The sequence below is a fragment of the Dermacentor variabilis genome, chromosome 8 (genome assembly GCF_050947875.1).
Source record: "Dermacentor variabilis isolate Ectoservices chromosome 8, ASM5094787v1, whole genome shotgun sequence".
In the NCBI taxonomy this organism is placed as follows: domain Eukaryota; kingdom Metazoa; phylum Arthropoda; class Arachnida; order Ixodida; family Ixodidae; genus Dermacentor; species Dermacentor variabilis.
In genome coordinates, this window is record NC_134575.1 from 64253796 (window position 1) to 64266212 (window position 12417).

Genomic DNA, 12417 nt, shown 5'->3' on the forward strand with positions numbered 1-12417 from the left:
CTGGGAATAAGACCGGGAACCCGCTGTTTAAGTCACCAAGATGCGACGAGGGCGTCGAGTTACCTTATGTGCACTTATAAGCTAAAAGATGATACCTTTCGATACATTGTATCTATGGCCAGAGTCTTTCTAGTTACCTAAAAAGCCAGTTTCTTACCCGACAAGATGCCACTTAGCGCTTTTGGTCAATAACTAGACGGTAAAAGCTTAGTTTGCATCGCATCTACCCGTCTTTCTTGCCCAGGCAGCTCTTACGCGCCGACTCTGGATCTCCAGGGCAGCGTGGACTAAGCAGGGAGCCAGACACTAACCTGCGAGAGCACTCCTATGCGCGCTATCAGAGAATACACGAAATGAAGAACATGGACAACAGTGCCACCGGATTTTTAGTTTTATTTATTGTTCAACTTTCCAAACGCCGCGAACGGTTTGCGGTTTGCCGAGATAAGCAAACCGCAACGTGCTTTCTGGATGCGTCTGAGACCACAAGCCACAAGCGAAACGTGGCGTAACGGACATGTCAAGTGAGCGCACTCTCCCCGCCGGTCACGCACAAGCGAAAGACAAGACGAGCAGTCAAATCGAGCTGCGCTCCAGCTGTCGTAAGCCGCCGCAAACATGCTGAGATAACAGAGCACAACACTTAGCGGCGCTGGCGTGAGTCCAAGCAGTTCAGGCCACGCAGCGGAGCGTTCGTGTTAAGCGTGCTGACGGCTGTACACTGTACTTTTCTCTGGCGCGGTATTCAGTCATGCTTCTCTGAAGTCGGCAATGCTGATAGCACCTACACCGGTACTAAAGTCGACATGGCCAATTGCTATAATTGTGCCGTGACGACGAGGCACCAGCAACGCCCTACCGGCCTCTTTAAAATTGGCCGCTGCTCAAAATCATACCATCTGCGGCAATGGCTGCGTATCCGTTTTGTTTTATTTGGTAAAATGTGGCACACACCCCTGTGGACTTACATGTGCGGTTATACTGACGCATTAGTTAATTTCCCAGAAATATTGCATAAGCTTTCCCGAAGCGAAGTACACGTTTTGGGTTATTCCACAGAGTTGCGTGAAAAGCTGTCTCACTCGGGTCTCATTATTCTGGTACAGCGCTGGCGTGAGAAGCCAGTATGCTGTCAGAATGAACACTCATCCGCGATTTAAGCTATTTTCCATTGTACACACGAATTATTTGTGCGCTCAAATGTGTAAAGAGCGAGAGACAACTGTGGAAATTAGCAGTAACGACCCTAACTGCATCCCCGGTCACCGTTGTCCATTTCTGAATTTTTTATTTAATATTGATATCGTACAGAAAAATCGACGTTCTATCAATCCACGATGTACCTGTCGATGGTAAGAACACTTTTACTGCTCTAGAGATGCGGCAGTTGACGCGCGGCGGTGAAAGCACATCTTGACTCTTAAAATGCAAAAGTAAACATCGACGCAAACAGAGATTCTTGACGTAGCCGAAATGTACACTTAGAGACATGTTCGGCGTGGCTGCTTATGTGAGAAGTGTGTACGCTGCGCAAGAACCTCCGCCAGACTGGATGCACTTGTTAGATGCATGCGTGTGTTTGCCATAGTTTTAAGTGCGTAGTTCTGGCCACTTTGTAATACACCTTCAGTTTTGTTTTCCATGCAATAAAGAAAAATGAAAAAAAAAATTCGGTGTGGTGCAGCGGTAAGATGCTGAGCTCGGGATTCTCAGGGCCCAAGTTCGAATGCCTCGTCGGGAAGTTTTGTTCTTTTTTTTTTACTCTTATATTTTTCTTTTCTCTACTAACAAATTTACAAGGCCTTACAGAGTTCTCTGTCAATTTTTAATTAAATAGTGATGAAGAACTACGGAACTTTCGACTACTGGAAGTCACACTACAAAAAGCAGAACGTCACACAACAGAACGTCAAACAACAAAACGTCAGGCAACAGAACGACAGACAACAGAGCGACAGAAACAACGTCCCTAAATACCACAGGCTGAAATTTCCTCTTGTGTTTTTCAAGTGGGTTTGGCACGTAAAACCCTATATTTTAATCGATTGCGATAGCAAATAAGTAGACAGCTATAAAAACTAAGGATAGTAGTTTTATCGGTCGTATTAATTTGGGAACATGCGCACTAACGGAATTAACAAGCACGGTGTCAACGCGCAGAAGCAAACATGAAGACATCAAACTCGATGAGCGCCGATGCTCGCTGTTAAAGCGCTGGTGCAAGCGAGCACGGCAGCAGCAGCGAGCGCAGTGACTTTTGTGCCGTCTATCGCTTGAACGCAAGAGCGGCTGGAACACAGCGCACACAAAGGTACGCGCCGTATGCAGATCATTTTGATATGGCGCAGGCGACCGTGCGTAGCCGTGCAAAGTGCGAACTTGTCGGCAGAGTTGAAGCCGCCTCGCCTCCCTTCCGCGCTACCTCCTCGCTTTCCTCCATACATGGCACGCAGTGTTCAGCCGCGATCGTCAGTTACCGTCGCGCCACGTCGCTAAATGCCCAGTTGCTGCCGGAGCACAACGCTGCCCCCCTTCCTCCCATTCCGCCACTGCCTTTCACGGCACGGAAGGCTCCTTCGTGCGCGCCAGATTGAGCCGCGATAGACGGCTTCCCTCGCGTGATTTCACTCTCACACACAGCATACGACGCGAGGCGACGGGGTTATCGCCCTTGGACTTGATACGAAACATCAGCGTGACAGCAAAATATGCGCCTTGAATGCCCATGTAATTGCTATCACAATAAATAAAAATCCTTAAAGATTTGTTCGGTGCTGGACTGAATCTATCCCGCATCACAAGAGCTCGGCAAACACATGTCTGAAGGTTCTTGCACTGCGCCACAAATTAGTACGAGCAGAAAGAGAACAATGTTCAGTAATAACACAAGTCTTCGAAGCAACACGGTGACTTCGTGGTGGCGCCTCTGAAAGGCCCATCTTGCAAAAGAAGAAAAGAGGAAGTCGGCTGCAGTAGACGTATCATACATAATGCCTTGTGCCTGTGGCAACTCGGGTTGCAACTATAGTCATTGCTCTAACGCAAAATGCATTTATGTCAGCATTCATCGTAAGATTTCTCGTGCCGCAATTCTTATTAATATAATATTTAGGACATGTTTGAGCCTTTAGCCGGCACTGGACACTTTTTTCAGCGTTCAGGGGGCGTAAATTGAAAATAAAATAACAAGCCGGCATTGAATAAGAAAAATATAACAAACACGACAAAGTCAGCCTTACAGTCAGGTGGCATAAATGCACGACTCAGTCATAAACGGTGGTCATGTGCAGCGTATGAGCTTTCATACTAAAGCGAGGTCTTACAGCCTGATAAACATATGTATGTGGTCACAGCCTCAAACATATGCATATGTAACTGGAATTTAGAGATAACAAACCAGCTAGCATTTATCATTCGGCGGCGACTGCAGACCTGCCAGGCGCTTACAAGGAAACGCATTTGAGCACTTCCTTTGGCGCGTGTACTGTGGTGCATGACGACATTTACTTTCTCAATGAGCAACTTCAGGACCTGTAGCACGCTCGTAATGAAACAGGAAAATCCGTGTGCGACTTACTCCCACCCGTGAGTAACCAGGAAACAGTCGCATCTGTAGTTGTATTCAGGTTTTAACTTACAACCCGACGTTCTTACATAGCGCTCAGTGATCCTCGTGCTTTATCCGGGCAAAAATTATTTCCTCTACTCTCCAATGAATCTATGGCTGAATTTGAAATTTTTCGTCACACAAGAACTGTTTTTCGTTGGCTTGTGGTCTGCACAAAGGTTACGTTCGTAACTGAAAATATCAGGATAAAAAAAAAAGCAAATACTAGGTCACCATAGAATTTTTGTTTCTGCACAGCAAGAACAGCATGTATCACTTTTTCACACATACCTTCTGCATTGCAGTGCACTTTTGGTAACGCGCAATCATCTTCTGTGTCCCTTCCGCGAAGAAAGGGCCGCGCGAAATGCTAACTGAGGGCTAGTACTCCACGATAATGTCAATCCTCATAGAGCAAGGGCCACAGTTTACACTGTGGACCGGCTTGGTTCTCTGTAGCTGCCCCATCCTCTATAGTGTTATCAGATTAGCGAATTCTCAGCGCTTTGAAGGAGGCCTTGCGTGTTCGTAGACTCATGTCAGATGACGTTCATCAAACGCTGCAGACCTGTCTTCATGAGAAATCAAGCACTTTCCTCGCGGACGGCATACAGAAGCTGATAACGCGATTCCAAGATTGCAATGGGGAGCAGAGGGCCTAAGTGAAAAAATTACTTGCGTAGTTTTCTTCCTCGACTGAAATAAAGATGTTATGCGAAAATTCCCTTTACTTTCTTTATTCACCGTCTTATATACAACTAGGGATTATCTAATAGACTACTATAACATATACATACTAGCTACTTCTGGAGTACCGGAATTGTTAAATTTTCACACTCTGAACAAAACATTCTCTCAGACCGCACTTGTGTTCAGTGACTAACTTCCTACTACATCTACCCTATTTAGGCCACCGTTTGTAATGACACTATCACATTATAAACATTTTGAGCCGCGAACGAAATTTCTTGTGAAACGATCCAGTTGTACATTTTATTACTTGCCCTTGCAATTCATTTCTTATTTGTAGTGAAATGCGGACATTGTCAAATTTTCATTTGCTACTAAGAAGTATGTGTTAATCAAAAAGATTTACATTTCAGTTCCTCACCATCAATAGAACACTTCCTGCTTATTAGAGCCATTTGAAGTGACGTGTGTATTTCATAAGAGGTATATATCAACACTAACATGACAATGATTCGGAATCACTATTGTGTCGAGTGCGCCTGTCAAAGGGGTTTAAAGGAATATTTATAACCTTCTACCGGCTACTCAACAGTAAGGAAAGCTCAAATCATAACCTTGTTGATATTTGATCAGTGCTCTCGGATGCCATTTTGTCTCCGTGTCGATTTTAACCTCACAGACCTAACTTGGAATACTGAGGGCACAATAACTAAGAAATATCGAATCAATACAATCTTTCACGAACTGATTACGCTAAGCAATTTACTATATCTACTTGTGCGTACTAGACAACAGGCTAGATAAGATCTTGTGCTTTGTAATGACCCCAACATTGTGACAAAGTCTCAACCCAACCTGGCATGCGTGAACTGGACTTAGTGATTACAAACTTAAACATTTCAGTTGTTCCGATACGGGTGCAACTACTACGCCAAATATTCTAATATTAAAAAGGCAATTTTAATAGCTTCAAGGCAGAATTAGTATCATACTTTCCAACCTTCCGGCGTCTATCATTGAGCAATGATGCAGAGCGTTTATCTCTAGGTGTCACAACAAATTATTAGAACTCCTAGAGAAACATGTCCACATAAAATTCCTGAGGCAAAAGAAAAAAAATAAACCATGGTTTGATTCTGAAGGCCGTGGACTGATACGGAAAGCTAGAAGCACGTACAACAAATGCTGTAATAATAGCGCTTATCCACTCAACTGCCAACACTAAAGGATGCGAACCGGATGCTAAAACTAGGAATCAAGAAAGCGAAGCATGTATCTTTTGCGGATTAAACACACACACTTGAAGAAAACCTAAAATTTTCTGGAAATATATAAAAACAATAGAAGCAATCACATATGAGTTCCTGCTCTAAGATAGAACGCACTACCGCAACAACAGCGCTAAAAAGGTTGAAGTGCTTAATCTATATTTTAAATCGGTGTTTTGGAAGGGTCTGATGGCTAACGCGACCACATTACTTCCTACAAAATGCGCCTTTCACCATTGCATGCCTCAAATAAACATCAATGTGCATGCTATCGACTGTCTTCTATAAGAATTGGACACCTCTTAACCTATGGGTCTTAATAGAATTCCATCCTATAATCGGAAGAACTGTCACGGCATTATTGCGCAATATCTCTGTATTATATTTCAAGTCTCATACGAAATTGATTTGATTCTGCAGGACTGGAAAATCGCAGGTGTTTCTCCCATCTTTAAATGAGGAGGCAAGAAACTGTTGAAAAATTACCGGCCAATATCCTTAACTTCACTATCCTACAAGGTTTTTAAGCATAAATTGTATACTGAGCTATTTAAATACATTGAATCTAATAACTTTGTTACTGCCTCAGAGCACGGCTCTCGTAAAGGTAAGTCACGTGACAAATAATTAGTTGCATTGCACCACCTCATAGGTAACTCTCTTCATAAGAATAAACACGTAGATGCACCATTCCATTACTTAAAGAATGGATTAGACACACTATCTCATCACTTGTTAAATATTAGGTTAACCTCCTTAAACATAGATATTAAAACCCAAAACTAAATTTGTAATTATCTAAATGGTCGTAAACAGTGTGTACTTGTTAATGGGTGTAGTTCATCACAATATGTCTGTCTTCATAAGTGCCCAAGTGCAGCGTTTGGGGCCACTGTTATTCCTCAGACACATTAACGACATTGTTGATAACATGCAGTCCCTCTTGAAACTATTTGCAGGCGACTGCGTTCATTAAAGTAAAATAAATTTACCATCAGATGTAACAACCTGGCAGAAAGACATTGATAAAATAGCAAATTGTTGTCTACGCTGGCAAATAAACCTAAATATGAATAAATGTAATCACGTCCGTTTTCGATACAAAAATTTCGAACCTCAAACGCAGTACAAAGTTCAGAACATAACAATAACATTCATCTTAGAGTGGAAGCACCTTGCTGTTTACTTCACTCGGAAACTCAAATGGAACGTAAACATTACCCAGGCAATATCTAGGGCAAGCAAATGTTTTTTTTTTATTCCTAGAGATTTCAAATTAGCGTCGAATGATGTTGAAGAACTACTTTATTTTTCGCATGTCAGATTCATCCTCGATTATGCTTTTATTATTTGGGACCGACATCAGGACTATTTGGCATAATTATTAGAAAAACTTCAAAATCAGGCTGAACGTTTTCTCTTCAATAATTACAACCCTTTCGAATGTGTCACTGAAATAGAAGCATTGCTGGGCTAGGAAATGTTAACTACCAGCATAAGAAATGTAATGCTCAAATTCTTACTTCGTATCTTCTATAATGAAACAGGCATTGATAGCTGCAACAACCTCTCGTGGCATCTTTTGTCTCGAATCTACTTGACCACTCAAAGAAGATACGCGAATACAGTTGTAATACAAACTGTTTTACCAAAGGCTTCGTTCCACAAACTGTGACAAACTAGAATTTGTTGCTGGCAGAATGTGTTTAACTGTTTCATAATCACGACTTTTATTCCCCCCGGTGCTTGTGACAAAGAAATACTGCCTTAATTTTGTATTGATATTCTGTAACGCTTGAAAATGTTTACTTTTTGTATGTTTCACATTGGCGTTAGTTTGCTTAAGCTATTTACTGTTTGTTTCTGCGAATAATTTAACACATCTTTCTATAGCAGCCTCCTGAGCAATAATGCCTTCGGCCGACTCAGGTATGCTATAAATAAATAAATAAATAAATAATGCGGACCGAATGGGGGCTCATAGTTAGGAGTGAAAAATTCGATCATTGTACTTATATATAGAGTACTACAGCTGACGTTAGCCAAGCTGTTCAAAAAAGAACGGATTGAAAAATCGCAGTGCAAGACACGATATTAAAACCCTTTTGTATTTCTGTGTTCTTTGAACACCTTGACTAACGCTAGCTGTGATACATGTATTTGTCAAACCGCATGGCTAAATGTAGTCTTTGGGAAATAAAACAATAATGCGAAAGAAACAAGGGCGAGGCGCGTGCACAGGACTGGCGCTTTCTTGTCTCGTCCTTGTTTCTATAGCGTTACTGTTTTCCTTCTCATTTATGAAGCAATTGACCCAAGAAAACTTTGTAGTGGAAGACATTGTTTGTGTTGCGGTTTTGTCGTTATTATTCCTGGGACACAATAAGATCGCACTGGTATCCTTCTTCGAGCACCAACACATTACGCATTAGGCGTTTCTTTGACCCACACATCGCTCGACTGCCGGTGTCCAAAACATGGCGTCTATGACGTTCTTTCGCCCCCTAAATTTGCTTCCGGCGTATGCAGCTAGAAAAGGCAAAGCCTCTTAGATTAGATTCAGTTCTCCGAAGGGAGCCGTCACATAAACGTGGATTTCGGCACGGCCTATTTTCAAAACAAGATGGACTGCAAATACCATTTCAAATGGGCATAGTTTGACAATGAAAATGATGGGTTTATTGCGACATTTATGTGAAAATTCACATGTTTCTGAAGTGTTTGCTCCTTGATATCACATGTAGCTGCAAGACCTATAAAGAAATAATTGGCACTGGTGCTCGTTACTATGCCAGAGTTTCCAGGAAATAGTTATCTTCTTTTTCTAAAGAGATCTCGGCACCAAGTATGGTTTCTTCAGTTACGTCTTCATCCCCGGGAAGCAATTTTCCGTGGCCATCTCTTGCTTCTTTGTCAACCTGCGATAGTTAGAGTAATAGGAATCATTGTCACATCCAAAACGCAAAAAGAATTTTTGGCTTTATATAAATATAACCGTAGGTACAGAGCGTAATCATTCCGTTACGCTTCGCGCACAGCTTACGTCTGTTGGAGCTTACACTTATGGAAGATAACGTGGTAGGTGATATACTACGCGTCATCGACACACACTAAAGAAAGCGATGTGATATATAGGTCTAATATAAATTCACTGAAGAGTTACGAAGTGAAATAATATTTTTTTCAATAGGCTACCATGGTGTGAGCGCGCTTGCGGATTGCATGAAAGAATCAAAGTATCTTACTTATCTATATTTGTAAATGGTCCGAAACTTCGTTCTACATCACGTTTATTCTTATTTTATGTGTACACGTAAGATTATAGCAATTCATTAGCTTCTACTTCAGCATTTTGCAGCTGCTTGAACTCACCTGAATTATTCGGGCAAGAAAGTTGAAGCGCCTCCAAAGGCTCAAAAAGAGGGGACTTGTGAGACTCAGGTTGTCTTTACATGTTTTGACTCCACCTTAAACCAGAAAAGAAGCGTCTTGTGTGCATTTCTGACCTGAATCCCGGTTTTCTTGCGAACAAGATCTATATTAAGCTGCTTGTGACCTCAGTAATGCTCATAAATATATTGTATTACACGTGTATGGTTTAACTGTGCCACAGCAGTTCTTCACATACGAGGTGAGAAACTTGACGTCAGAAAATATGGCGAGGAATTCGTATTACTGAGTCAGACAATATGATTCGGAAGAAGCCCACTCTATTAGGACTCCGTGGTGTTGATCTTCGGGGCCAGCAGAATATATGGCTTTATCTTGAGGCTAATATTGTCACATATCTTTTTTTCTCGTCTCCGTGTAATATGTCTGGTCTTAATTACTCCGTTTGTCATGTTTCACACTACGCCATGGCAGGGAAATCGGCCTGGTGAAGTTGCTAAAGTGCTGCTTTTCCCCGTTATCCTCACCTCTAGGGTGCATTTTATTGTGTGCCCTTTGACGGTGTGAACTAAGCCAAATCAACTCAAAATACAAGAATATCTAGCTCACCTGTTAGGATGCTGATTGCAGTCCCAAGAAATATTGTAAGCAAGGCACCAATAAAAGAGCTCCAAAAGAATGCGAGCTCATACAGAGGAAATCCTTGAGAACTGAAAACAAATGTTCGCAAACAATATCTTAGCCGTGGCCAGGCTACTAACACTTTCAACACATTCGCTAGATTGAATATGTCAGCAAAATATTTTTTTCTTGTATTAGTGCTGTCGTAACCAGGAGTCCAAGTTATCGCGCAGTTGGGCAGCCCTAAAAAAAATTTCGTCAACCTGACTGTAGAGCCACGCTATTTTATTGACGAATACTAAGACGTGGGTTTTTGCATGCATATTTGCGTGCGTGTATTTTTTTCCTGTGAAAGGTTCTTACGACATTGTACTAATATTCTACAGAAAGATATTCAACTAAAGGTAACCACTCACCCCTCCATAATTCCTTCGGCCCTGCGGGTATTACTATAGTAGGATAAGTAAGCTTATGTTGCAAAGTTGACAACCAGGTGAGCCGCGCGGCGCTACAAAGGAAAGTCGCAGGCGTTACTTCCGATGGCTGAATCTCATTGACATCGAGGACTAGCAAGTGGACAGCAACAAGCACGTGAGTTCGTCCACTTGCTTGTTCTCGTTATCAATGCGCTTAAGCAATCCCAAGTATTTTTATCAGCAAGGCCGAATATCAACGCTTGTCCCATAAGCATTACTTTTCTTTGTAATTTCGGCGCTACTTTGTTGCACATACCAACTTTTCTTAGCATGAAAATTTCATTACTTGACGGATTCCAGCAAAACTATTATTTTTCACTATCCTTCCTACTCTCTCCGTTCTGCAAAACCCTTACTTCTTCAGTCGGATACTAGGAATAGTCAGACACAGCAAAACGACCTGACGGCATTAGTTTCCGTAGGTTTTTTTCCCACTATACGAGGCATGCACCAGGAAAAACCCAAAATTTTAGAACATATTTAACTTTACAACATATTTCGTGCATTTACAAACCTCTGTGTCAACATGGAGTATGGCGTGGCTGCGAGAGTCCGGCTTTCAGCCGTGCTGTTTTCCGCCACGGGGCATCGATCAAGCGTTCCCACAAATGCCGGCGCCCGCGTCTCTGTAAAGAAGGTTTTCCCCACTGCGTGCCACAGCTGGAGCACACAAACCAGCAAGCTCGACCAAGCAGCACCCTGCGATATTGTTCGAGGGAAAGACGAACCACAGCGATGTTTGTAGCTAGTAAAATGCAATTACCTAGGCAGCCTTGAAAGAAAGACTGACGTTCGGGTTGTATTTACGCGCATGTTATAGCCGTGCGTTTCATTGAAGGACAGTTGAAACACAATTGTAAGCGCGCTGACGTGCGGGCCCCAGGGTAGCGCACATTACGGACAGCATGAAATGACGCTAGCGAACGGAAAGACAGCGAGACCCATTGTCTAAAATTGAACAGGTGCTTGCGCAAAGCATCTAACACGCCTAGCTAAATGTTATACTGTATATGTAAACACTCTTTCGTAATTCATACTCTGGCCATGCATTTTGTTGAACGTTAGCATTAGGAAAGGACAACTCGTAACGACCGTGTCATCATGTGGCGGGAAGATGGTGTACTGCGTACTTGAGGAAGGTAGCACGTTCGGCTGACGAACTCAGAATACTAAAGGGACAACTGCAACAAAGGGTAAATTAGTTGGGACTGATAAAGTATTCCTTCAAAACACTTTTTTACTGAATTATCGCAGTAGCAAATTGGTTTTATGTTAGAACAGAATATTTTGCACCCGAACCTCAGCGTTGGTACGTCAGTGTGCTGACACGGATTTCCAAGTGTATTTTCTTGTTTCGGCCGCTGCTGCGCCCTACATGTTTTGGAAACTTTTCGAGTTTCGCCTTTGCCTTCTTTGAGAATGCAATACAATGGATATCTATACCAGCTGAAACTTAGCTTTACTCTCGTAGATACATGGCGTCACGGCTTGAATTCATGACGTCACGGTTCGAATTCATGACTTCAGGAATTGCTGGTGCAGGAAGCGCCGCCGCCACCGCCCTTCTCTCATTTTTGTGTCCTTTTTGACTTGAGAAGCCTCTCTCCAATTGAGGCGTGACATTTATTAGTGCTGCGAAAAGGCAATGTACTAATGGATCCTAAATTAGTTTTCACGTTAGTGTCCCTTTGTTTTCAAGAAGGCACATGCGGTCGCCATCTTTGCATCATTAGGGGAACGGGCACACCTGCATATTAATTGCGCTTTTCATACTTCTTACATAGGAGGTTGTTCAGTGTATTTTACGCTCAATTTGTGCACGCGACACCCTCTTAGAGTAAAGCGAGTGACACCCACTTTAGAATTGACCCAGGGAGATGATATGGCTAGAAGGATGAGCCCAGCGAATGGACCCGAGGCAGACGCATACAGAGACAGGAAGAGCTGCAAGAAACGAGAGAGTTTTTACCAAATCAAAACATAAGATATCCGAAAACAGCAATGCTGGGCGATGTTTTCTACATACCCCCGTTGCTGTACCCATCAGAGGAACTGCGATAGCAAACAATGTCATTATGGTTCCGCTTGCAAATGCTGCAAAGAAAGTTGTTGATGTATTAACAGCAGTGCATGGCGCACGGCTTTTGAATCTCTGCGTAACACTTCTTTTGGTTTTTGTAAAGGCAAGTATAAAAAGAAGAGCAGTGCGAATAACTAAGATTGCAAACGCGCACCTCTATCAAAACAATAAGTATCAACTAACCCATATTTCGCTAATATTCTCGGCATCTCATCGTTTTGACTCATTTGTATCATTCGCTTATCTGTATTCTTTATTATTTATAGATCTGGTTGCCGTCACTGA

At 42.4% G+C, this 12417-nt stretch overlaps 1 protein-coding gene across 1 annotated transcript in view; it reads right to left on the bottom strand.

Moving 5' to 3' along the window:
* Window positions 1-8218: 8218 nt before the first annotated feature.
* LOC142590282 (sodium-coupled monocarboxylate transporter 2-like) overlaps window positions 8219-12417 on the bottom strand; it is a 42589-nt gene continuing 38390 nt past the window's right edge. Inside the window, exons 12-17 of the mRNA XM_075702273.1 lie at window positions 12079-12146; window positions 11910-11996; window positions 10567-10751; window positions 9565-9665; window positions 8938-9032; window positions 8219-8483 (exon numbers count right to left, since the gene is read on the bottom strand). Of these exons, the coding sequence (XP_075558388.1) occupies window positions 8352-8483; window positions 8938-9032; window positions 9565-9665; window positions 10567-10751; window positions 11910-11996; window positions 12079-12146 (668 nt within the window). The 3' untranslated portion in view covers window positions 8219-8351. The remainder of the gene's footprint in view (window positions 8484-8937; window positions 9033-9564; window positions 9666-10566; window positions 10752-11909; window positions 11997-12078; window positions 12147-12417) is intronic.